Source organism: Cetorhinus maximus, chromosome 11 (assembly GCF_964194155.1).
Source record: "Cetorhinus maximus chromosome 11, sCetMax3.hap1.1, whole genome shotgun sequence".
NCBI lineage: Eukaryota > Metazoa > Chordata > Chondrichthyes > Lamniformes > Cetorhinidae > Cetorhinus > Cetorhinus maximus.
This window is the reverse complement of record NC_135889.1, coordinates 29,073,108-29,100,294: the sequence shown is the minus strand read 5'-3', so window position 1 is coordinate 29,100,294 and position 27,187 is coordinate 29,073,108. Positions and strand designations below refer to the sequence as shown.

The following is a 27,187-nucleotide window of genomic DNA, read 5'->3' as shown; positions in this document are numbered from 1 at the left end:
CTCAAATCTGTGAATCTTTGGAATTCTCCATGCATGAATATATTTAAGTCTGGGATAGACAGACTTTTGGTCACTCAGGGAATGAAGGGATATGGGGACTGGGCGGAAAAGTGGAGTTGAAATCCAAGAACAGCCATGATTATACTAGATGGCGGATAAGGCTCGATAGGCTGAATAGTCTACTCCTGCTCCAATTTCTTATGTTCTTGCATGAAACTTAAATCTTAATGTTGAGAGAGACTTGGGTGTACTCATACAAGGAACAAAGCAAGTTAGCATGAAGATACAAGCAATTAGGAAGGCAAATGGCATGTTGGCCTTTACTTCAAGGGGACTGGAGTACCAGAGTAAGGGCATCTTGCTACAATTGTATAGAGCTTTAGTGAGACCACACATGGAGTAATGTACACAGCTTCTTTTTTCCAAATTTAAGGAAGCATATATTTGCATTGGAGATAGTACAGCAAAGGTTCACTTGATCAGTTCCTGGGATGAGGTGGTTGTCCAATGAGAGAGTGAGTAAATTGGGCCTATATTCTCTGCAGTTTAGAAGAATGAGATCTCATTGAAGAATACAAGATACCGAAGAGAATGCTGGAAATACTCAGCAGTTCGATGATCATCATCGACCTGAAACATTAACTTTGTTTCTCTCCAAAGATGCTGCCTGGCCTACTGAGTGTTTCCAGCATTTCATGTTGTTATTTCAGATTTTCAGCATCTGCAGCATTTTGCTTTTGTTTCAGTGAAAGACTTTGAACAGGCTTGACAGGGTAGACACAGAGGTTGTTTTTCCCAGCTGGGGGATCCAGAACATGGGGCACAGACTCAGCATTGTTATGGACGAAGAAATAGACAAGTTGCAAATAAATGTTTTGGACTGGGGGAGAGCGGATTTTAGTAATCTAAGGCAGGATCTGGCCAAAGTAGACTGGGAACAGCTACTTGTGGGGAAATCTACAGAAGAGCAGTGGGGGGGGCGTTCAAAAAGGAAATGGAGAGGGTACAGGCTCAACATGTTCCCTCTAGGGTGATAGGAAGGAGTAACAAGCCCAGAGAACCATGGATGACCGGATATTCAGGGTAGGACGAGAAGGAAAAGAGAGGCTTTTAGCAGGTACAAGGGGAGCAAATCAGCAGAGGCATTAGTGGAGTACAGAAAGTGCAGGGTGGAGCTTAAGAAAGCAATTAGGAGAGCAAAGAGGGGATATGAGAAAGCTCTGGCTGGTAAAAGTAGGGAAAATCCCAAGATAATCTACAAGTATATCAATGGGAAGAGGATAACCAGGGAAACAGTAGGGCCCATTAGGGACCAAGGGGGCAATCTACGGGTGGAACCAGAGGGCATCGGTAGAGTGTTGAAAGAATACTTCACATCCGTCTTCACCCAAGAGAATGAGGATGTAGGTATGGAACTCGGGGAGAGGGACTGTGAGGTTCTTGAGCAAATTGATATAGGGAGTGACAAGGTATTGGAGGTGTTGGCAGTCTTAAAAGTGGGCAAATTTCCAGGTCCAGATGATTTGTGTCCCAGACTGCTGAGGGAGGCAAGGGAGGAGATCGCAAGGGCTCGCACCCAAATTTTTAATTCCTCTCTGGCCACAGGGGAGGTGCCAGAGGACTGGTGAACAGCTGGATAAAAGCAAAAAACTGCGGATGCTGGAAATCCAAAACAAAAACAAAAGTACCTGGAAAAACTCAGCAGGTCTGGCAGCATCTGCAGAGAGGAACACAGTTAACGTTTTGAGTCCGAATGACCCTTCAACAGAACTAAGTAAAAATAGAAATAGTTATATTTCACCTCTCTTCTATTTTTACTTAGATCCGTTGAAGGGTCATTCGGACTCGAAACGTTAACTGTGTTCCTCTCCACAGATGCTGCCAGACCTGCTGAGTTTTTCCAGGTGTGTTTGTTTTTAACAAACAGCAATTGTGGTTCTGCTATTTAAGAAGGGTTGTAGAGATAAGCCAGGGACTACAGACCAGTGAGTCTCACATCAGTGGTAGGGAAACTATTGGAGAAAATTCTGAAGGAGAGAATCTATCTCCACTTGGAGAGGCAAGGTTTGATCAGGGATAGTCAGCATGGTTTTGTCAGAGGGAGGTCATGCCTAACAAATTTGATTGAATTTTTTGAGGAGGTGACCAGGTGTGTGGATGAGGGTAGTGCAGTTGATGTAGTTTATATGGATTTCAGCAAAGCCTTTGACAAGGTCCCACATAGGAGACTTTTAAAGAAGGCAAATGCACATGGGATACAGGGTAATTTGACAAGGTGGATTCAAAATTGGATTAGTTGTAGGAGGCAGAGGGTGATGACAGAAGGATGCTTTAGTGACTGGAAGCCAGTGTCCAGTGGCGTACCACAGGGATCTGTGCTGGGTCCCTTGTTATTCATCATTTTTATAAACGACATATAGATGACTATGTGGGGCGTAGGATTAGTAAGTTTGCGGGTGACACAAAGACTGGCCGGGTGAGGTTGAGTGTCTTGGGCTACAGGAAGATATAGACGGGATGCTCAAATGCAGATAAGTGGCAGATGGAATTTAACCCTGAAAAGTGTGAGGTGATACACTTTGGAAGGAGTAATTTGACAAGGAAGTATTCAATGAACGGCATGACATTAGGACATTCTAAGGAACAAAGGGACCTTGGCGTGTGTGTCCATTGATCTCTGAAGGCGGAGGGGCATGTTAGTGGGGTGGTGAAAAAGGCATATGGGACACTTGCCTTTATCAATCGAGGCATAGGTTACAAAAGTAGAGAGGTCATGTTGGAGTTGTATAGAACCTTGGTGAGGCCACAGCTGGAGTAGTGTGTGCAGTTCTGGTCGCCACATTATAGGAAGGATGTGATTGCTTTGGAGGGGGTGCAGCGGGGATTCACCAGTATGTTGCCTGGGATGAAACATTTAAGTTATGAAGAGAGGTTGGATAGACTTGGGTTGTTTTCGTTGGAGCAGAGAAAACAGAGGCGACCTGATCGAGGTGTACAAGATTATGAGTGGCATGGACAGGGTGGATAGGGAGCAACTGTTCCACTTAGTTGAAGGGTCAGTCACAAGGGGACATAAGTTCAAGGTGAGGGGCAGGAGGTTTAGGGGGGGATGTGAGGAAAAACTTTTTTACCCAGAGAGTGGTGACGGTCTGGAATGCGCTGCCTGGGAGGGTGGTGGAGGCAGGTTGCCTCACATCCTTTAAAAAGTACCTGGATGAGCACTTAGCCTTGAATGTTATGACGTGCCATGGGCCAAGTGCTGGTAAATGGGATTAGGTAGGTAGGTCAGGTGTTTCTCACGTGTCAGTGCAGACCCAATGGGCTGATGGGCCTCTTCTGCACTGTGGGATTCTGTGATAAGTGCCAATCATTTAGGACTGAGATGGGGAAAAACTTTTCCCCTCAAAGGGTTATGAATCTTGGAATTCTCTACTCCAGAGAGTTGTGGATGTTCCATCGTTGAATATACTTAAGCCTCAGATAGACAGATATTTGGTCTCAGGGAATCAAAGGACATTGGGGGTGGCAGTTGCGGCTGAAGATCAGCCACAATCGTATTGAATGGCACAGCAGACTCACTTCACACCCTCCAGAACCTTATAATGGAACAACGTCTGACAACATATGGTACTTGAGAAATCCCACTTTACACGGAATTGCAAACCCTCTTGTTACCTTAATCTTATGCTTGCTTTACAAATACTTTATTTTGATAACAGATCTCAGTTCAGAAGGAACCTGGACCAAAGAGATGAAAATTAGGCAGAATTCATGATGTTGATCACAGTGTCCAGCAATAACTTGTGTTGTGAAGTACTTTAGATGAAACAGGATGGACTTGGCTGCAATGTCCCAACACACTCCACTGGCGGATGTTCACATAGCAGCAATAAAAAAAATTCTATTTAAACTTGTGCTTGAGAGGCAGAAATAGCCCTAGCTCCCGACAGTGTTTCACACTGAAGAATAACAGGAACAACGCTCAGCAACATTAACAATCTCAAGAACTTAGAACAGATACAAAGGTAAAGCTGTGGAAGGCAAAGAATAAAATAAAAGCAGGGAGAGGCTGCAAGGAAAACTGCCATGGAGATTAAAATGACAAAATCAACATGAAAGACTCAGTAGAAGCAGAGCAGTTAAACTAATGCTTTCATACAACTTATTTGGTTTCTTTCCTCTCTACCCGAGCACTTTTTCTTTGCCTCCTCCTCCCATCCAGTGCTACAGATGACTGGTCAGAGGTCTATGGGACATCATGACGGAGAGATGATTGGAGGCTGGCAGGACATATATTTCGCCTCCTGGACGTACCAGAGAGGCAGTAGAATGGACACCACCAGCTGGAAGAAGACGAGGCCGCCCAAATAAGACCTGGCAAAGTGGGTACATGACACTTAGAAAGGAGAGGAAGCTACGAAAAAGGGGAGGGGTGGGTCTCTTAATGAAGGATGGTATTAGCACAATAGAGAGGAATGACCCAAATTCAGGAAACCAGGATCTAGAAGTGGTTTGGGTAGAGATGAAAAATGATAAAGGCAAGAAGTCACTTGTGGGAGTGGTCCCTAACAGTAACCATATGGTAGGACAAGGTATAAAAGAGGAAATAATGGGAGCTTCTCAGAAAGGTATGGCGATAATCATGGGGGATCTTAATCTACATATAGTTTGGAAAAATCAGATGGGCAAAGGTAGCCTAGATGAGCAATTCATAGAATTTTTTCAGGATAGCTTTTTGAAACAGTACGATTTTGCACCAACCAGAGAACAGGGTATACTAGACCTGGTATTGTGCAATGAGATAGTTTTAATTAATGATCACATAGTGAAGTCGCCCTAGGTAGCAGCGATTGTAATATGGGGGAAACAAAGTTAATGTTTCGAATCCGTGTGACTCTTCTTCAGAGCTCTGAAAGAATCATACGAACTCAAAACGTTAACTCTGTTTCTATCTCCACAGATGCTGTGCACAGACCTGCTGAGTTTTTCCAGCATTTTCTGTTTTTATTTCAGATTTCCAGCATCCACATGTAGTATTTTGCTTTTAGCGATTGTAATATGATTGAGTTTTACATTCAGTTTGAGGGAGAGAAGAGTGAATCTAAGACTAGTATTTTAAACTTCAAGAAGGGTAATTATGAGAGCATGAAAGCACAGCTAGCTACAGTAAACTGGCAAATTAGATTAAAGGATAGGTCCATAGAGATGCAGTGGCAGACATTTAAGGGGATATTACAGAATAGATAGATTCCAACGAGAAACAAAATTTCCTAGGGGAGGACCTACCATCCATGGTTAACTAAAAAAGTTAAAGATAGTATCAAACTTAAAGAAAAAGCTTATAATTATGCAAAGGTGGATGGCAGGTCAGAAGACTGGGCAGAATATAAAAACAGCAAGGGAGAAATTAGAGTTTGGGAGGAAGCTTGTTAGAAAAAAAAAACACAAATAGCAAAAGTTTCTCTAAATATTGAAAAAGGACAAGTTAACAAAGTGAGCTTTAGTTCTATAGAAAGTGAGCCTAGGGAATTAATGGTGGAAAATAAGGAGATGGCAGATGAATTGAACATGTATTTTGCTTCGGACTTCACTATAGAGGATACAAGTAACATTTCAGAAATAGCTGTAAATTAGGAAATGGTAGGAGGGAGGAACTCATGAAAATTATAATCACCAGGGAAGCGGTACTGAAAAAAGTGTTGGAGCTGCTGGCTGACAAGTCCCTGGGTCCATGGACTTCATCCTAAGGTCTTAAAATAAGTGCCTAGTGAGATAGTTGATGTGTTGGTTTTAATTTTCCAAAATTCACTAGATTTGGGGAAGGTTCCATCAGAGTGGAAAATAGTGAATGTAACTCCTTTATTCAAAAAAGGGAGGGTGACAGAAAGAAGAAACTATAGGCCACTTAGTTTAACATCTATCAGAGGGAAAATGTTAGAAGCTATTAATAAAGGCGTTATAGCAGGGCACATGTAAAAAATCATGGCAATCAGGCAGAGTCAACATGGTTTTGTGAAAGGGAAATCATGTTTAAACAATTTACTGGAGCTCTTTGAAGTAGTAACATATGCTGTGGATAAAGGACACACTATACCAGAATTCCAGAAGGCATTTGATAAAGTGCCACATCAAAGGTTATTGCAAAAAATAAAAGCTCATGCTGCAACATACTGGCATAGGCAGAAGGTTGGCTCACTAACAGGAAACAGAAAGTAGGCATAAACGGGTCATTTTCTGGTTGGCAGGATGTAACAAGTGGTGTGCCACAGGGATCAGTGCTGGGGCCTCAACTTTTTACAATTTATATAAATGACTTGGATGTAGGTACCGAAGGTATGGTTGCTAAATTTGCTGATGACACAAAGATAGGTAGGAAAGTAAGATATGAAGAGGACATAAAGAGGTTACAAAAGGGATATAGATAGATTGTGTGACTGGGCAAAGATCTGGCAAATGGAGCATAATGTGGGAAAATGTGAAATTGCCCATTTTGGCAGGAAGAATAAAAAAGAAACATTATCTAAATGGTGAAAGATTGCAGAGCTCTGAGATGCAGAGGGATCTAGGTGCCCTAGTGCATGAATAGCAAAAGGTTAATATGCAGTTACAGCAAGTAATTAGGAAAGCTAATAGAATGTTATTGTTTATTGCGAGGGGAATTGAGTACAAAGTAAGGAGGTTATGCTTCAGTTATATAGGGCATTGGTGAGACCACAAATGGAGTACTGTGTACAGTATTGGTCTCCTTATTTAAGGAAAGAAGTAAATGCATTGGAAGCAGTTCAGAGAAGGTTTACTAAACTAATACCTGGAATGGGCAGGTTGTCTAATGAGGAAAGATTGGACAGGCTAGGCTTGTATCTACTGGAGATTAGAGGAGTAAGAGGCAACTTGATTGAAACTTCTACGGTCTGAGGGGTCTTGACAGAGTGTATGTGGAGAGAATGTTTCCCCGTGGGAGGGTCTAGAACTAGGGTCACTGTTTAAAAATAAGGGATCATCCATTTCAGACAGAGAAGAGGAAAGATCTTATGGAACCAGTCAGAGCAGCAGCAGGAGCAGAGCACAGCGAGCTTGGGGATGAACGGCGCCAGCAGAACTTCTCAATAAAAGCCTGAGGGTCAAGGCCCAAATCAAGCCAGTCAGAGCAGTAGCTAACCCCAACAGGAACCCCGACAGAATTCAAAAAGGTTGACGAAAGTGACATCAATGAAAGCAGAAAGCTGATTGGTAGGTAGTGGGTAAGTTGCTTTTCTTCACTTTAGAGCTACATTAAGGGAAGGTAAGAGTTCTAGCTTTTTTTAAAAAAAGAAATTTAAATAATTTTCTACTTGGCTTAAAGTCCCGTATGTTGCACGGCCTGCAGAATATGGGAAGTTTAGACGCTCCTGGCAGTCTGGATGACCATGTCTGCAGAAAGTGCCACTAGTTTGACCAGCTTGAGCACCGGGTTTTGGAGCTTGAGCGTTGGCTGGAGGCACAGCAGTGCATCCGCGAGGCTGAATGACGTGGATAGCACGTTTTTAGACATGGTCTAAAAGCAGCTTAAGGAAGTGCAGTCAGAGGGGGAATAGGTGACCACCTTTAGAAGAAGGGAAGCAGGCAGGTAGTCAGAAAAGCCCCAGAGTGCATCTCACTCAACAACAGTTTTTCTGTGTGGGAAAACGGTGAGAGTGATTGTTCATCTGGGGACTGCAGCCAGAGCCTAGCTGAACAAGGCGGGGGGACAAAGAGAGGAAGAGCAATAGTGGTAGGAAACTCAATAGTGAGGGGTACAGGCAGGCGTTTCCACGGCTGCAGACATGACTCCAGGATGGTGTGTTGCCTCCTGGGACCAGGGTCAAGGATGTCACTGAACAGCTAAAGGGCATTCTGAAGGGGGAGGACGAACAGTCAGAGGTCATGCTTCACATTGGTACCAACGACATAGGTAGAAAGGGGAATGAGGTCCTGCAACAAGAATTTAGGGAGCTAGGTAGCAGATTGAAAAGCAGGACCTCAAAGGTTGTAATCTCTGGATTACACCTGGTGCCACGTGCTAGTGAGTATAGGAATAGGCAGATAGAGCAGATGAATGCGTGGCTGAAGAGTTGGCGCAGGAGGGAGGGCTTTAGATTCCTAGATCACTGGGTCCGTTTATGGGGAAGGTGGGACCTTTACAAGTCTGAAGGGTTGCACCTTAACTGGAACAGGACCAACATCCTTGCGGGGGGGAGTTTGATAATGCTGTTGGTGGGGGTTTAAACTAATTTGGCAGGAGGGTGGGATATGGAGTGGAGATATATAGTAGGAGGTGATGTGCAGACAAGTATAGGAGAAAAGCCAAGTCAGTCTGGAAGACAGAGCGTATATAGTCAAGCTAAGGCACAAGGGAGCATGGCAAGGCTGGCTGGCATTTATTTTAATGCAAGGAGTCTTGCGAGTAGGGCAGAGGAGTCGAGAGCATTGATTAACACATGGGGATATGATATCATTGCTATCACAGAGACATGGTTGAGGGAGGGGCAGGACTGGCAGCTCAATATTCTGGGGTATGGAATCTCCAGGCGTGACCGGGGCTGTGGGGAGCAGGGGGTTGTTGTAAAAGAGGAGGTGGTGTCGCAATATTGATCAAGGAGTCAATTACTGCAATAGGAAGGATGATATCTTAGAAGGTTCCTCAAACGATGTCATATGGGTAGAACGTAAAAACAAAAAGGGGGCAATCACATTGCTGTGAGTGTACTATAGACCCCCAAACACTCGGAGAGATAGAAGGGCAAATATGTAGGCAAATCTCAGAAGTGTAAAAATAAAATAGTAAGGGATTTCAACTTCCCCAATATTAACTGGAATAGACTTCGTGTGAAAGGCTTAGGGTGTGGAATTCTTAGGAGAGATTTTTGAGCCAGCACGTAGAAAGTCCTACAAGAAAGGGGGCAGTACCGGACCTAGTTTTAGGGAACAAAGCCAGGCAAGTGGTAGAAGTGTCAGTGGGGGACATTTCGGTGATAGTGACCATAACTCAGTAAGATTTAAGGTAGTTATAGAAAAGATGGACTGGAAATAAAGGTTCTGAATTGGGGGAAGGCCGATTTTAATATAAGACAGGATCTGGCCAAAGTGGACTAGGAGGAGCTATTTGTAGGAAAATCTACATCAGAGCAGTGGGAGTCATTCAAAAAGGAAATAGTGAGAGTGCAGGGTCAACATGTTCCTGTAAAGGTGAAGGGTGGGACCAACAAGTCCAGAGAACCCTGGATGTCGAGGAATGTACAGGATTGGATAAGGAGATGCCGAGGGTTCAAAACAGCGGAGGCTCTGGAGGAGTACAGAAAGTGCAAGGGGTTACTTAAAAAAAGAAATTAGGAGAGCAAAGAGGGGGCATGAATAAACACTGGCAGGTAAAATAAAGGAAAATCCAAAGGTGTTTTATATGTATATTTGGGGCAAGGGGATAACAAGGGAAAGAGTAGGGCCCATCAGGGACCAAAATGGCAATCTGTGAGAGAAGCTGGAAGATGTAGGTGAGGTAAATGAGTACTTTGCATCTGTATTCACTATAGAGAAGGATGATGTAGGTACAGAAATCAGGGAGGGAGACTGTGATATACCTGAACAAATTAGCATTGAGGGGGAGGAGGTACTAGTGGTTTTAGCAGGCTTAAAAGTAGATAAATCTCCAGGCCCAGATGAGATGTCTCCCAGGCTGCTGTGGGAGGCAAGGGAGGAGATTACAGAGGTCCTGACAATTTTTAAATCCTCTCTGGCCCCAGGAAAGGTGCCAGAGGACTGGAGGATAGCTAATGTGGTACCATTATTCAAGAAGGATGGTAGGGATAAACCAAGGAACTACAGGCCAGTGAGTCTAACATCTGTGGTAGGGAAACTTTTGGAAAAAATTCTGAGGCATAGAATTAATCTCCAATTGGAGAAGCAAGGGTTAATCAAGGATAGTCAGTGTAGCTTTGTCAGGGGAGATCATGTCTAAAAAATTTGACTGAATTTTTCGAGGAGGTGACTAGGTGTGTAGATTAGGATAGTGCAGTTGATGTAGTCTACATGGACTTCAGTAAGGCTTTTGACCAGATCCCACATGGGAGACTGGTCAAGAAGGTAAGAGCCCATGGGATCCAGGGCAATTTGGCAAATTGGATCCAAAATTGGCTTAGTGGCAGGAAGCAGAGGATGATGGTCAAACGTTTTTGTGACTGGAAGCCTGTGTCCAGTGGCATATAGCTGGGGGCTGGGTCCCTTGCTGTTTGTAGCGTACATTAATGATCTAGACATGGATATAGGAGGTATGATCAGTAAGTTCGCAGATGACATGAAAACTGGTGGTGTGGTAAATAGCAAGGAGGGAAGCCACAGACTACAGAATGATATATACAGGCTGGTCAGACAGGTAGAACAATGGTAAATGAAATTTATTCCTGAAAAGTGCGAGGTGATGCATTTTGGGAGGACTAACAAGGCAAGGGAGTACACAATGAATGGTAAGACCCTAGGAAGTACAGGAGATCAGAGGGACCTTGGTGTGCATGTCCATAGATCCTTGATGGCAGCAAGACATGTAGATAAGGCGGTTAAGAAGGTATATGGGATACTTGCCTTGATTAGTCGAGGCATAGAATACAAGAGCAGGGGGGTTATGGTAGATAAAAGGCAAAATACTGCGGATGCTGGAAATCTGAAACAAAAACAAAAAGTGCTGGAAAAACTCAGGAGGTCTGACAGCATCTGTGGAGAGAAAGACAGAGTTAGCATTTCAAGTCCGTATGACTCTTCTTCAGAGGGCTCTGACCTGCTGAGTTTTTCCAGCATTTTTTGTTTTTGTTTGAGGTTATGATAGAGTTGTATAAAACTCTAGTGTCTACAGTTCTGCTCGCCACCCTATAGGAAGGATGTGATTGTGCTGGAGAGGGTGCAGGGGAGATTCACCAGGATGTTGCCTGGGCTGGAGCATTTCAGCTATGAAGAGAGACAAGATAGGCTGGGGTTGTTTTCCCTAGAGCAGAGAAGGCTGAGGGGGACCTGACTGAGGTGCACAAAATTATGAGGGGCATAGATAATGTATATAGGGAGAAACTTTTCCCCTTAGTGGAGGGGCAAATAACCAGGGAGCATAGATTTAAGGTAAGGGACAAGAGATTTAGAGGGGATTTGATGAAAAACTTTTTCACCCACAGAGTGGAAGGTATCTGGAACTCACTGCCTGAAAGGGTGGTAGAGGCAGGAACCCTCAAAACATTTAAGAAGTATTTAGATGAACACTTGAAATGCCATAGCATACAAGGCCTATGAGCCAAGTGCTGGAAAATGGGAGTAGAGTAGCTAGGGGCTTGATGACTGGCGTAGACACGATGGGCTGTGTCAAGCTGTAAAACTCTATGACTCTCAGAGGGTCGTGAGTCTTTGGAACTCCCATCCTCAAAAGTCAGTGGAAGCAGTGTCTGAATATTTTTAAGGCAGAGGTAGGTGGATTCTTGATAAACAAGAGGGTGAAAGGTTATACAGGGTAAGTGAGAGTGTGGAGGTTACAAACAGACCAGCCATGTTCTTATTAAATGGCAGAGCAGGCTCAAAGGGCCGAGTGGCCCAGTCCTGCTCCTAATTTGTCTGTTTGTATGTACATTTAAGGAGAATCTTCAAAAGCAGGACACCACCTGGGCTGGAGTGAAAGAAATTGTGATGGACAATGGCTGGTGACAGAGTCTTGCTGCCCATTGTCCCAGTGGGAACAGAGGAACTAGTCCTTCCACACCACGTAATCGTGCCTATCCTCCAACTGACATCTTCCCAGAGCATCATTTAGAGACAAAGAGCTCCTCAAGAGGGGAATCAAGGTGATATTTTTGATTCCTTCATTTCATGATGCAGCACAATTCTTGAGTAAAAGACCGCTTGGGTTGTGATCGTCATTCAAAATATAGAGAATAAATCCAACATAGTTGATGTATTTAGAAGATTACAAGCACTTACATCTTCAGTTGGTGGGGGAGAGGGGCACAATAGTTAATCAACTCAATGATCCCCAGGTGGCTGTGTGAAGATGCACTGTGTAGTCTCATGGCCAGCCATGCAGATCAAAAAGGAGCGCGACCGGGGCCGGGAGTGGAAGAGGGGCGCGACCGGGGCCGGGAGTGGAAGAGGGGCGCGACCGGGGCCGGGAGTGGAAGAGGGGCGCGACCGGGGCCGGGAGTGGACGAGGGGCGCGACCGGGGCCGGGAGTGGACGAGGGGCGCGACCGGGGCCGGGAGTGGACGAGGGGCGCGACCGGGGCCGGGAGTGGACGAGGGGCGCGACCGGGGCCGGGAGTGGACGAGGGGCGCGACCGGGGCCGGGAGTGGACGAGGGGCGCGACCGGGGCCGGGAGTGGACGAGGGGCGCGACCGGGGCCGGGAGTGGACGAGGGGCGCGACCGGGGCCGGGAGTGGAAGAGGGGCGCGACCGGGGCTGGGAGTGGAAGAGGAGCTAGTAGATCAGAGGTGACTGAGGGAGTTCAGTGAGGACGGAATGAGGTGATCCTTTGAGTACTGAAAAAACAGTCGGGTAAGTAGTCACTGCTTTTATCGCTTATAGTTTTTAAGGTCTTATTTTCTGGTTCATCGTTTTTAAGGGCTATATTCTGTAACAACAAGGAGCAGGGAAAAAGGGCCTTAGAGTAATTGATAGTATTTGATATTAAGTATCTTCCAAAATGTTTAATTTAATTTAAAGGGGTAAGTCATGGCAGGAGAGCTCAAAGCCGCGGTGTGCTCCTCCTGCTCAATATGGGAAACCAGGAACATTTCCAGTGTCCAGGGCCAGCACGTGTGCGGGAAGTGTCTCTAGCTGCAGCTCCTGGAAGACCGGGTTTTGGAGCTGGAGTGGCGGCTGGGGACACTGTGGAGCATCTGCAAGGCGGAGAGTATCGTGGTTAGCACGTTTAAAGAGATGGTCACACCGCAGGTTAAGAGTCCACAGGCAGGAAGGGAATGGGTGACCACCAGGCACAACAAGAGGACTAGGCAGACAGTGCAGGAATATCCTGTGGCTATTCCCCTGCAAAACAGATATACTGCTTTGGATACCATTGGGGGCAATGGGCTCTCAGGGGAAAGCAGCAACAGCCAAATTCGTTGCACCACGGTTGGCACTGCTGCACAGCGGAGGAGTTAAAAGGTGTGGGAATGCAATAGTTATAGGGGATTCAATTGTAAGGGGAATAGATAGGCATTTCTGTGGCCGCAAATGAGACTCCAGGATAGTATGTTGCCTCCCTGGTGCTAGGGTCAAGGATGTCTCAGAGTGGCAACAGGACATTCTGAAGGGGGAGGGTGAACAGCCAGTGATCATGGTACGCATTGGTATAAACGACATAGGTAAAAAAAGGGATGAGGTCCTAAAAGCAGAATATAGGGAGTTAGGAAGTAAGTTGAAAAGTAAGACCTCAAAGGTAGTGATCTCAGGATTACGACCAGTGCCACGTGCTAGTCAGAGTAGAAATAACAGGATATATCAGATGAATACATGGCTGAAGAGATGGTGTGACGGGGAAGGTTTCAGATTCCTGGGACATTGGGATCGGTTCTGGGGGACGTGGGACCAGTACAAACTGGACGGGTTACACCTGGGCAGGACCGGGACTGATGCCCGAGGGGGAATATTTGCTAGAGTGGTTGGGGAGGGTTTAAACTAAAACGGCAGGGGGATGGGAACCTATGCAAAGAGTCAGAGGAGGGGGAATCAAGGAAAAGAACAAAAGACAGAAAGGGGGATAAGAAAAGTGATAGGCAGAGAAATCAAGGGCAAGAATCAAACAGGGCCTCAGTGAAAAATAGTGGGAACAGGACAAGCAATGTTAAAAAGACAAGCCTTAAGGCTTTGTGCCTTAATGCGAGAAGCATTCGCAATAAAGTGGATGAATTAACCATGCAAATAGATGTAAACAGGTATGATATAATCGGGATTACGGAGACATGGCTGCAGGGTGACCAGGGATGGGAACTGAACATCCAGGGGTATTCAGTATTTAGGAAGGACAGACAAAAAGGAAAAGGCAGTGGAGTTGCATTGCTGGTTAAAGAGGAAATTAATGCAAGAATGAGGAAAGATATTAGCTCCGACGATGTGGAATCTGTATGGGTAGAGCTGAGAAACACTAAGGGGCAAAAAACGTTTGTGGGGGTTGTATTTAGGCCCCCATACTGTAGTGATGATGTTGGAATTGGCATTAAACAGGAAATTAGAGACGCATGCAATAAAGGAACAGCTATAATTATGGGTAACTTTAATCTGCATATAGATTGGGCAAATCAAATTAGCAACAATACCGTAGAGGAGGAATTCCTGGAGTGTATACGGGATGGTTTTCTGGACCAATATATTGAGGAACCAACTAGAGAACAGGCCATCCTAGACTGGGTATTGTGTAATGAGAAAGGAGTAATTGGCAATCTCGTTGTGCGAGGCCCCTTGGAGATGAGCGACCATAATATGATAGAATTCTTCATCAAGATGGAGAGTAACGTCGTTGTCCTGAATCTTAATAAAGGAAACTACGATGGTATGAGGCGCAAGTTGGCTATGATGGATTGGGAAACGTTACTTAAAGAGATGACGGTGGATAGGCAATGGCAAACGTTCAAAGAGCGCATGGGTGAACTGCAACAATTGTTTATTCCTGTCTGGTGGAAAAGTAAAATAGGAAAGGTGGCCAAACCATGGTTTACAAGGGAAATTAGAGATAGTATTAATCCAAGGAAGAGGCATACAAATTGGCCAGAAAAAACAACAGACCTGACAATTAGGAGCACTTTAGAATTCAGCAAAGGAGGACCAAGGGATTGGTTAAGAAGGGGAAAATAGAGTGAGCTTGCGGGGAACATAAAAACTAACTGTAAAAGTTTCTATAGGTATGTGAAGAGAAAAAGATTGAAGACGACAAATGTTGGTCCCTTACAGTCTGAAACAGGGGAATTTATAATGGGGAACAAAGAAATGACTGACCAACTAAATACATACTTTGGTTCTGTCTTCACAAAGGAGGATACAAATAACATACCAGAAATGATGGGGAACACAGGGTTTATTGAGAGGGAGGAACTGAAAGAGATCAGTATTAGTAGGGAAATGGTAATGGGGAAATTGATGGGATTGAAGGCCAATAAATCCCCAGGGCCTGATAATCTACATCCCAGAGTACTTAAGGAAGTGGTCCTAGAAATAGTGGATGCATTGGTGGTCATCTTCTGAGATTCTATAGATTCTGGAACAGTTCCTACAGATTGGAGGGTAGCTAATGTAACCCCACTATTTAAAAAGGGAGGTAGAGAGAAAACAGGGAATTATAGACCAATCAGCCTGACGTCGGTAGTGGGGAAAATTCTACAGTCCATTATAAAAGATTCAATGGCTGTGCACTTGGAAAACAGTGGCAGAATCGGACAGCGTCAGCGTGGATTTACGAAAGGGAAATCATGCTTGACGAATCTACTGGAATTTTTCGGGAATGTTACCAGTAGAGTTGATGAGGGGGAGCCAGTGGATGTGGTTTATTTGGACTTTCAGAAGGCTTTCAACAAAGTCCCACATAAGAGATTAGCGTGTAAAATTAAATCACATGGGATTGGGGATAGTGTATTGAGATGGATAGAAAACTGGTTGGCAGACAGGAAACAAAGAGTAGATCTTTTTCCGAGTGGCAGGCAGTGACTAGTGGGGTACCACAGGGATCGGTGCTGGGACCCCAGCTATTCACAATATATATTAATGATTTAGATGAGGGAGCTAAATGTAATATCTCCAAATTTGCACATAGCTGGGTGGGAGGGTAAGCTGTGAGGAGGATGCAGAGATGCTTTAGTGTGATTTGGACAAGCTGAGTGAGTGGGCAAATGCATGGCAGATGCAATATAATGTGGATAAATGTGAGGTTATCCACTTTGGTAGCAAAAGCAGGAAGGCAGATTATCTGAATGGCTATAAATTGAGAGAGGGGAATGTGCAATGAGACCTGGGTGTCCTTGTACACCAGTCGTTGAAGGTAAGCATGCAGGTGCAGCAGGCGGTAAATAAGGCAAATGGTATGTTGGCCTTTCTAGCCAGAGGATTCGAGTACAGGAACAGGGATGTCTTGCTGCAATTATACAGGGCCTTGGTGAGATCACACTTGGAATATTGTGTGCAGTTTAGGTCTCCTTATCTGAGAAAGGACGTTGTTGCTTTGGAGGGAGTGCAGCAAAGGTTTACCAGACTGATTCCTGGGATGGCGGGACTGACATATGAGGAGAGCTTGAGCCGGTTAGGATTATATTCACTGGAGTTCAGAAGAATGAGGGGGGATCTCATAGAAACCTATAAAATTTGAACAGGACTAGATAGGGTAGATGCAGGAAGGAGTCCAGAACCAGGGGTCACAGTCTGAGGATACAGGGTAGACCATTTAGGACTGAGATGAGGAGAAATTTCTTCACCCAGAGAGTGGTGAGCCTGTGGAATTCGCTATCGCATAAAGTAATTGAGGCTAAAACATTGTATGTTTTCAAGAAGGAGTTAGATATAGCTCTTGGGGTGAAAGGGATCAAAGATATGGGGAGAACGTGGGAGCAGGCTATTGAGTTGGATGATCAGTCATAATCACAATGAATGGTGGAGCAGGCTCGAAGGGCCGAATGGCCTACTCCTGCTCCTAGTTTCTATGTTTAAGGTCCTAGCTGGGTCCTTGGTGTATACTATGGTAGCCAATCAACCAAAGTGAAGATAGATTAGCTTCAATAGACCTCAGAGTCCTTCAGATACAGACGGGAGATCAGTGGGTGCTCCTTCGTACTATTCAATAATCCCTGCCTTAACTGGATAATATAATTTGGCTCGGAATTGGATTGGATCGAGCTGAACTATAATGCCCCGTGCAGCTGAATAACCTGGTAGTATTTTGGTTCCCTGTGCCAGCATGGACTCCACATGTGCGGGGAAAGGGTTTAACCACAAAGTTCGGCTTTACTGAACGAACCGCCCGGGGTATGTTTTCCCACCCACACTAGCCCCGCTGAGGGTGGGGCAATTACTTTCGTGGCCGGGCCGGGTGAACTTACCTCCTGTCCTCCGTGTAAAACCTCGCCTGCACCTGCGCCATGTCGGTTGGTGGAACAGCGTTATCCGCGCCTGCGCACTGCCTGCCGGCCTCTGCGCTGTCACAGTGCTTCACGCACCACGTGACCGTGACAGACACAAGAGTCGATCGCCGCGGCAATCCTTCAGATCTCCTGCTATCCATTGGCCAAGACTCTTAAAGGCACAGTGTCTCCGGAAATAGATACAGTTGCCATTATATTGAACATTTCCAGATCTGACTTTTGCACATACTTATGGAAGGAAAATCTGCGGTACAAGACACGTCACTTCAAAAAAAAACCCGATAAATCTGAAAATTATTGGCTCTTTAGTGTACCTCTGTCATTGGTAAATCATGGCAGTTTATAATACAGGAATCTTTTAAAAAATCTTTGTCGGAGAAACGAGTTAATCAGGACCAAAAAAAATAGCAAATATTTTTAAAAGAGACTGCTTAGTGTTTCTAGCATTTTCTGCTTTATATCAAAATTGCTTGAACAAACAACAGACGATAGATTGAAGAAAACCCTCCTTTATGTAGCGGCCTTCATAGTCTCAGATAAAAGCGGATGCTGGAAATCTGAAACAAAAATACCTGGAAAAACTCAGCAGGTCTGGCAGCATCTGCGGAGAGGACGTCAAAGATTTTTACACCCAATTAATGGACTATTGAAGTGCAGTCACAGTTGTAATGTAGGGAAACACTAGCCAGTTTGCACGCTGCAAGCTTCCACAGATGAAATAAATATCGTTTGTTTTTAAGTGTTGCTTGGGGATAATTGTCAGCTAGGACACGAAGAGAATTCCTGTGTTCTTCGAAACATGCAGTCGGATCTTTTAGGTTCACCTGAGAGTACAGGCAGGGATTTTGTTTGTCAAATCCAAAATACATATCCACTCCTTCAAAACTGAATTGATATGGCAGCCTAGATTACATACGCTCAAGTGGGCGACTGACATAAAATTTTGGTTTGGGTAAAATAAATGCATGAGTGATTTATATAGATTTTCAAAAAGTATTTGATAAGGTACAACAGGTTATTTTATGTGAAATGGTTGTGGTGGGGGGAATTTGTCCAAGTAATAGAGAAATGGGGGCAGTTAAGCAGGGATAAGGGTAAAAGCTAGGAAGATGAATCGAGTAGGTATTCCACAAGCTCTTTGATGGGACCATGTATGCACATTTTACAAATGAAACAGCAATGTGATAGTGACCAGGTAATCTGTCTTTTGTGATGATGATTGAGGGAGATGCATTGGCCAGGACACCAGGGATAACTCCCAGTTGTTCTTTGTTGAAATAGTCCCATGGAATCTTTTACATCCACCCAAACAGGCAGATGGGACCTCGGTTTAATATCTCATCCAATTTTGAGCTTGGATAAGATGAGGGCCTTTTTTTAAAAAAAAAGCTCTGGTTACATCTCAATATTGTGTTATGTCGGTAGAATTTAAGTTTTACTGCATGCTTATAAATTGTCAATCTCACTTCTGGCTTCCATTTATATTTTAAACAACCATCTATACACTTGTCATTCTTGAAGACATTAGGAACTGGATAATGTCATGAAGCTATTAATGTATATAATATTTTGGAAAATATTTTTATTTTAAAATAAAGGTTTCTTCCGTAGGTGTGTCTTAATTGGATTAAAGCCAGCTAGTCTGGGTGCTTTGATGGGTACTAGTTTTGATACGTGAGAGAGATAGCGTGCATTTGCACTTTTTGAATACAGCATTCAAGTGGGGTGAAAACTGACACCTTTCTAGCAGCTACCAAGCAATAGGTTTATATTACTAATAAAATTGGTACTATGAAAGGGGTTTTATTGTTGGAGAGGTTTAGTTCAGAGGTTGTTGATACAATGAGAATTAACATTCAGTTTGGCTGGTAGGTACAACTTCAGTAGTTTTCAGGTGTGCAGAGCAGAAGCAATGTGAGATCAAAAGGCAACTAAAAGCCTCCAGCTGGCTCCACAGGAATCAAAGTGACAAGAACATTTTGAGTTTGTAAGGTGAAAATGCTTTGCCTGGTGTTTGGTTAAGTCTATGGGTTGCTGTTGCCTTAATGGAGACTAGTTTGGGAATTTGTTAAAAGTTATGATAGTTGTAATTTGTAGCCATGTGTATATATATATTTAACTGGTGTAAATTAATAAAATGTTTCACTTAGTTTAATGTAAAACCTCAAGAACTGGTGATCTGATTCCTGAATTTAGAGTCGCATCTCAAATATAACACTTAAAATTATTGGTTATGACAGTTGTTTAAAGTTTCCCTCTGGAATTTTTAAATAACTCTGCTTTACCAACTGCATTGGTCATAACAATAAACCAAAATTTCTTCCAGCTTAAAGTTGCCAAAACCATCCTCTTTGGTTCTCATCAGTACCAACATGCCTTTGATCTTAACTCCATTAAGGGCCACAGTTGCCACCTCAAATTAGAGTGTGTTGTTGATCCGAAACTGAAATTCTTGATAGCATATTTGTTCCATTATGAAGACTTTCATAATCAATTACTAATTTTGAATAGCCTATTTTGTAGGCAAATATAAAAGTCCATTTGTAGAAAGCTAGGTCCTATGAACAGCAGAGATAAATTATCTGTTTTGGTGGTACTGATTGAAGGGTGTATTGTAAGCCAGGTTACTTAGGAAGAACATCCTACTTATCTTCAAAATTTGCCAAGAGATCTTTTACATCTACTTGGACAGGCAGACAGAGCCTTAATTGAATGGCATCTCATCTGAAAAATGGTGTCTCCAACGTAAAATTCCCTCATCCGATGCCACTGAAACCATACTTTCAGAACAAACTGATTTCTGATCACAAGTGTGACTTTGCAAGAACCTGAAACTTCTGTTCCTGAAATGGGGCAATTCTCAATGCCAAAGTTGTTAAACTACAAAATGCACTTCAGTCAGCGTCTGAGGTTACTATGTAATTCCAGAATTTTCTATTTCTATTACAGCATTTCAACACTCGCAATTTTTCTTTTTAGTTAAGGAGATTATGGTGTAGCCTTTAACGGTCTAAGAATTTTTGAAAGATTATGCTACCTCATTGAGTTAGACTCTTTTCACAAATCTGATGAGCTGCTGTTCTGAATGCATACTTTCATTAGAGAACTTGAACAACAATTAATGTCAAACGTAATCACATTACCACAATATCCACAGGAAGATGCCTGACTGAAGAATGTTTAGCCAAATTCTCTCTCTTCATCAATGACCCAGCATACGCCAATGAAACCTTGGTTGCTGATATAACCTATTGCCTTATGTTTTAATTTCTCAGTTGAAAGGTAACCAACAGACAAATGACTATAAGCAAAGTTAAATCACTACAAGTAGAGTTGGGTATTGCATTGACAGAGGGCCTATTGTCTTCTAAACTGTCCTCAATTCATGAAATTGAGAGCTTGATGTGAGGTTTCGTGGCAGCCTTTCACATCAATCCTACTCTCAGCACAGCAACTTTCAAAACGTAATTTACTGTCTAAATGAAAAGACAAACTGAGACAAAGTACAATTAAAAGTGGCTTTATTTGAATTATTTCACTTCTGTTGGTAACTTCCGTAAAACATTGCAATCTTCTACAAACACTGATGTATTAAACATTGTCTCTGATTAAACTTCACTGAAGCAAGTGTATTTCTGTTTAATGGCTCATGTCAGGTAGATTTGTGTAATTAGAAAAGCGCAATGCATGCACCTGTGCTAGAATCATGGTTGAATGTACTGGCAGTTCTCAGCTTACTTACAGGACAGGCAGGGCAACAGAGGAATTCATCCTACCATGGCCGAAATAAAGTAGAATTCCATCTGTTTCACGCTACTGGAGTAACAGATTTTCTACTGAAGATGTTCTGTTGGTTTAACTACTTGAACATCATCTCAAGGTGCATTTCCTTCAAGTTCTTTTAACTGCATGTGTTCTGGAGGTCTTTAGAGCTTCCCAAAAAAGGAAAAACTGGCAATTTTGAATGCCACAGGCAATCATATTTAAAGATAAATACAATGTATTTTTAAATTCTGTTTAATTTTGTAGTTAATCAGGTAATGGTAAAAGTTTCTAAGTCAAAAGGTGGAATAGTACTGAAGTAAAAGATTGTACAGTAGTAATTCTCTGCCCCTCACTATTAAAGACACCCACATCCCCAAAAACGTGAAAAAATTCTATGATAGTTCTGCCCTGGTTGTACTTAACATTGTACATCGCTAATTAAAGGCCTGTGTGTAAGACATGAAATAATGCCCTCACAATCACAAGGTCTGGTTAGAGGTGACCTCCAGATCCCAGTACCCCATTAAAGAAAAAAAATCTCAATCACAATTACGCTTGCTTACTGGTAAGAGCAGTACATTTCTCCCAGAACTCACCTTCCCCTCCCAAAAGTCCAGGGCCTGATAGAGAGTTAATCTTCAATTACAATGTACTTCTCTTTGAAGATAAGTTAAAGAAATTTTTAAATTGGAACTTTGCATCTCTGGATTCCTGCTACTTTATGCCACAAGCAAACATTCCAAAATATACTAGGGAATGCTACTGCCAGGAACCCAGCAAAGCAATGTGACTACACATCATATGTCAGGCTTCAGAAGAATACTTGCTGGTAATGAATTCTCAAAGGCTTTAGGCCCAGAGTTCAAACCCAATTGCATTTCCAAGCTTTGCAGGCTGTGTGTGTTTATTGGAAAATCCTGAGTGTCTACTTCTCTGCAGTTCTGAAGATACCATGAGACTTCAAATCTCGCTCCATCTCTGGCACCAAAGCAAGTACAAAGCAGTCCACATTTTCCACTATTGCCAAAACACTGAATAAATAATAGTCTGATCAGATCCAGCATGCTTTTAATTCATGTATTCTCATCAGTGTAGATCTGGTACCAGCACCAGAAAATTTATAGATAACACCAAGGAGCAGCCTTGTAGTAGAAATCCATATGTATGATGATCCTTATGTTGCTGGAACAGGCTTCAATACCAGCTGGTGACAAAGTGCTGATCCGTTGTGTTGGTTGATATCTCAAGGATACATATTTCGTAGACCACCAAAACAGAATATTTCTTTAAGCAGCTCTGAGCAGTTAATTTTTGTTAATATGTTCAAATGCCCCCGCTGTTCATTCTTACAAAGCAGGCTGAGCAGAAGGTTCATGCATATGACAAAAATGAAAATGTTCTCTCCTGGCAAAATAGGTAAACCTATTCCCATTACTGGAGTGGAAGCTTCAACCTGGCCTTTGTCTGCCACCAGGGTCTCCCCTATGCTCCATGATTGCTCAGGAATCTCCCCACACTAGGGTGCTAGTCACTGGGAACCACCAGTTTCTTTGGTTGCATACATGACATAGACGAAGATCTTCAGTCTCCTGGTCCAACTATCTCAGGCATGCAGGAACGAGCTGTGGGTAGGCTCCCATCTTCAGATTCCTCTTTCACTCGGCTAATACAGCTCTCCTGTGCTATAATCACATTGGAAAAAAATATTAAGCAAAGAGCAACAACATGGATCAAAATAACAGAAGTTGTTTATTAATAATCATTTTTTTTCTAAGTGGGATAGGGAAATGGGTGTCCATGTAATAAATTTTAAACTATGTGATTTGAACTTACTGTTTGTGGTGTGGTATCAGAAAGTAGCACCAGAACAGAAATATTCATTCTTAAATATCAGCAAGGATTTTAAGAATGTTACAAATTTGAATTCAGCCAAAAAGTTAAGGTGCATCTCCTTCCACTGTTGGTGAAAATGCTTGGCAATGCAGTTAGAACAGCCTCCTTTCACATTCTCCAGCTCTTGGATTGAATTCAAATATGACAAAAATGATAAAGGTCTCTTCCCTCTCATGGCCACCAAGGAACATATGATAGCATTGTCAAAGTAAATTTAATCACCTTTGTAAGAGCCAACATGCTTTTGGTACGATTTTTTTCTAATTATTCTACATGATAGGATCTTAATTGTTGTCCATGTCTAAAATTAGTTGTACTATTCCCCCTTCAAGAAAAATTACACCTTGGGCAATCCTCCCTTGTTATACTGTATAAGTAGCTGTTCTGGGGGTCTCAATTTTTCACCTAGGGAAAGTAGAACACAACTTTAAAATGAGCAGCATGCAATGTAAGAATGCAGAATATCATGCAACTTCCCAAATGCCATGTTTGACTACTGTGGAATCTTGTTTGCATTAGGAAGATTGATGCTACTGAGTGTCACTTAGGAAAGACTCATGGGGGTGGGGAAGAGAGGGTAAATGCAAACTTGAACAGCAGCAGTCTGTACTGGTACTGAGCATTGTCAATGTGCATCCTGGGGTACTCAGAGAGACTGATCCCAATATTAAAGTATACATTTCCTCACCCCCTGCATTCCATTCTCCCAGTTTCTCCTTCTCCGTCATATCTGGTCTGATGATGCAGCCTTCCAGCGCCTCTGATAAGTCTTCCTTTTTCCTCAACTGAGGATCCCTACCTGCTGTGGTTGAGGGGGCTCTCGGCCATGTCCGACCCATTCCACTCAATCCCAGAAGCAGGATAGGGTTCCTCTTGTCCTCACCTTCCATCCAACAGCCTCCATTTTCAATGGATCATCCTCTGGCACCTCCAACGTGATGCCACACTAAACACATCATCCCCTCCCCTTTCAGCATTCCGAAAGGACTGTTCCCTCCATGGCAGACTGACCCAATCCTCTATCACTCCCAAGATCCCATCCCCTTCTCATGGCACCTTTGCATGCAAGCACAGATGTAATTCCTGCCCTTTTACCCTCTCTCTCCTTACCATCCAAGACCCCAAACACTCCTTCCTGTGAAGCAATACCCAACGTGTACTTCAATTTAGTCTACTGTATTCGCTGCTCATAATGTGGTCTCCTCTACGTCGAGGGGGCAAAATGCAGATTGGGTGACCACTTTGCAGAACAGCTCCGTCCTGTCCACAAGCATTACCTCAAGCTTCTGGTGGCTTGCCATTTTAATTTTCCACCTTGCTCTCATGCTGATGTCTCTGTCCTCGGCCTAGTGCAGTGTTCCAGTGAAGCTCAGTGTAAGCTCAAGGAGCAGCACCTCATCTTTTGATTAAGCACTTAACAGCCTTCTGGACTCAAATCATTGAGTTCAATAACACTGTCCCCTGCCAACACAAGATGGTGGTCTGCGCATGAGCACTGGTTCATGCATGCGTGGAAATCTACTGACATCATTCCACTGTGCCCAAACTTCCAGTATCAGTCTACACACACACAAACCTCTGCGCATGCGTGATTAAGAGCTGCATGGCATGGTGACGCCAGAAGGACGGCGCATGATCAAATTTCAAAATTTGGTGGTTCCTGGGGAGCATGTCAGTAGGAAGTATGGGCAATATTTATGGAAGTCCCCATCCGCTCCTCCTCACCCCCTTCCTCTCCCTAGGCAACACTCCCCTGTCAATGCTTATGCAATAGCTATTGTGATCAAGCACGTGCTATCATATGCTTTCTCCTGGCTTTACAGATGGCAGACAGCGTACAGTTTTCACAGTGAAACCCAACAATTTACTATCACTTCTTGTTCCACAAGAAGCTCTGCAATTATTCCTTGCAAAAATGCACTTTTTTCAAGCTTTATGAGTTCAGGTTTCAAGCAGCTGTGATTCATTCCAGCATGCTGGTATCCATGACAGAGAATGCAGTGTCTTGCCTTAAATCTGTGTCTTTCCTTTATGTATGTGAGAATTTAAATAACTCAATGGATGAGTACAAATTAATACAGTTCCACATTTCTTTCCGAGTGCTTGTTAAAAGGATGCCACCGCCCAGCTGTGATGATTTCAGCAGTGCTATCTTTTGGTCCTGGCTACTGCCTACTCAGGCACTCCAAATGACAAGCTCGCACTGAGCGTGCACAGCGTTGGCAGGAAATGCAGCCATTCAATTTCATAATGCAATCTCTGCCCCCACCATTTTGTCTCCTTTTCTTTGCATATGCCAGTCTTGACCATGTTTTTTGCTTTCAGACAGCAGCTGTTCATTGTTCTGCTATTCACACCTGGACCTTTATGTTTCTTTACTTGTCCCATTATCACTCACTTTGGCTCTGCCCCACCAGCTCTTCTGTCATTTGTTTCCACATTATCATAGAACTTTCCTTTTGTTTTTTTTCCCACCCTCCTCCATTTTACGTCCCTAAAAGCTTTTCTAACTTTACCCAGCTCTGATGAAAGGTCATGACTTGAAGTGTTAACTTTGTTTCTCTCTCCACAGATTATGCCTGACCTGCTGAGTATTTACATTATTTTCTGTTTTCAGTTAAGATTTCTAGCATCCACAGTGTTTTTCTTTTGCATCAAAATTTCAGCACCAAACTTCATTAACAAGCAAACTAACTAAACTTACTGACTATAGAATGTGATGAGGTTTCCATGATCTGTACAGGGATGGTCTGTCCAGATCCAAGCAAGATCTGGTGAACTCCTCCATCAAGGCCAGTATCTCCACTGACAGATGTTCCTACTGTTACCAGCTGCCCCATGCTGACCATATTCTGCTCAGATACTGACACACCGACCAAGGTGGAAGCTGCGGAGTCGCACTCTGACAGTGAGCTGCTGAGTTGCAGGAAGTGAGCTTGGCTGAAAACCTGCTGTTGCTGTGCAATGGGGCTGCTTGAATCCAGCACTGCAGTAGGGTTGCTGATGCTTGGTTGATGGGAGTTCAATGTAACAACTGCTGTGGTTGTGTCAGAAGAAGCAAAGGCTGGCTGTAACTGTAAGCCCTTAGAGAGAAAGAAAGAAAATAACTTGCAAACAGCAGGAAATGCAAGTTGTTGTTGAGTGTGTGCGCACATGCACTTTGAAGAGTCAATTCTTTAAAGTCATAGGGGTCTACAGCACAGAAAAAGGCCCTTCGGCCCATCGACTCTGTGCCGGTCAAACAAGTACCTAACTATTCTAATCCCATTCTCCAGCACTAGGCCCATAGCCTTGTACGCCATGGCATCTTTGTATATTTGTATCTTAGATGTCAGTCCAGCTCCAATTCTTCCCCCTTCATTGAACCTTCACCTTGGAGTTGCCATCATTCCTGGAGAGAAAATAAAGTGAGGCACTGTTTCTTTCTCCCTCCCCATCTCCCTCAAAGATTTTGACTCTTGCTGGGGACAGTCCCATGATTCTAGCAGCTGGCCAGTATGCAAGTGATCATTCTACAGATACCATTGTTAGGTTATTGAGCCACAGAGCAAATCGCAGTGAGGCCCAATGCTGAATTTAGTTAATGTCCACATGCTGATGTGTGTTGCAGATGTTGCTGTGATGGAAAAAGAGCTGATTACTCTGTGTAGGATGGGGGTGAGGAAGAGGAACTGATTGTGTGTGGGGCGGGGGGAAAAAGGGCTGATGACTGTTTGTGTTCAGGGGTCTGATTAGAGTGTTGGGGTAGTGGGGGGAAGAGGGGCTTCACTGAATCCTCTATTGCTGGGGAATATGGATAGCTTGGTTGAAAGTTACATGAATACATATAACATTTTTACAAAGTACATCAAAAACATAGATTTTCATGACGTATATTATATGTTGATCTATTATATGCAAACTTGCTGAGTTAGTCAATACTTTCCAGCCAGCATTTGAGGTTCTACTATTGGCTTTAGCAACGGTTACATAGGAAGGAAAAAAAGCCCATTCAAGATAGATATTCAGCTGCCCTGCTGGAAAGTGTGCATGTGGACATTAACTAAAAACAGCATTGGGCCTCACTGTGATTTGCTCTGTGGCTCAATAACCTAACAATGGTATCTGTAGAATGATCACGTGCATGCTGGCCAGCTGCTAGAATCATGGGACTATCCCGAGCATGAGTCAAAATCTTCAAAGGAGGAGGGGACAGAAAAAGAAACAGTGCCTCACTTTATTTTCTCTCCAGGAATGATGGCAACTCCGAGATGAACGTTCAATGAAGGGGGAAGAATTGGAGCTGGACTGACGTCTAACCTACAAATATACAAAGAATTGACATAAAGTGCATGCATACACACAGTCAACAACAATTTGCATTTTATAGGACATTTAACACGTAAAACGTTCTCAGACACTTCACAGGGGTGTATTCAGACAAAAACTGA

The 27,187-nt window shown here is 43.4% G+C and overlaps 2 protein-coding genes across 6 annotated transcripts in view; both read right to left on the bottom strand.

The window, feature by feature from the left end:
* wdr12 (WD repeat domain 12) overlaps positions 1-17,144 on the bottom strand; it is a 61,305-nt gene extending 44,161 nt beyond the window's left edge. The window contains exon 1 of the mRNA XM_078551714.1: positions 17,058-17,144. Within this exon, the coding sequence (XP_078407840.1) occupies positions 17,058-17,098 (41 nt within the window). The 5' untranslated portion in view covers positions 17,099-17,144. The remainder of the gene's footprint in view (positions 1-17,057) is intronic.
* A 3,459-nt stretch (positions 17,145-20,603) lies between these two features.
* Positions 20,604-27,187, bottom strand: part of LOC144686461 (calcium-responsive transcription factor-like) — a 55,136-nt gene continuing 48,552 nt past the window's right edge. For 2 of the 5 annotated variants that reach the window (XM_078551709.1, XM_078551710.1), the window contains exons 15-16: positions 25,462-25,840; positions 20,604-22,546 (exon numbers count right to left, since the gene is read on the bottom strand). In XM_078551709.1, coding sequence (XP_078407835.1) covers positions 22,446-22,546; positions 25,462-25,840 — 480 coding nt within the window. In that variant the 3' untranslated portion in view covers positions 20,604-22,445. Of the gene's footprint in view, positions 22,547-25,461; positions 25,841-27,187 lie in introns of those variants that run through there. The other 3 variants (XM_078551712.1, XM_078551711.1, XM_078551713.1) reach the window with 3 other exon arrangements.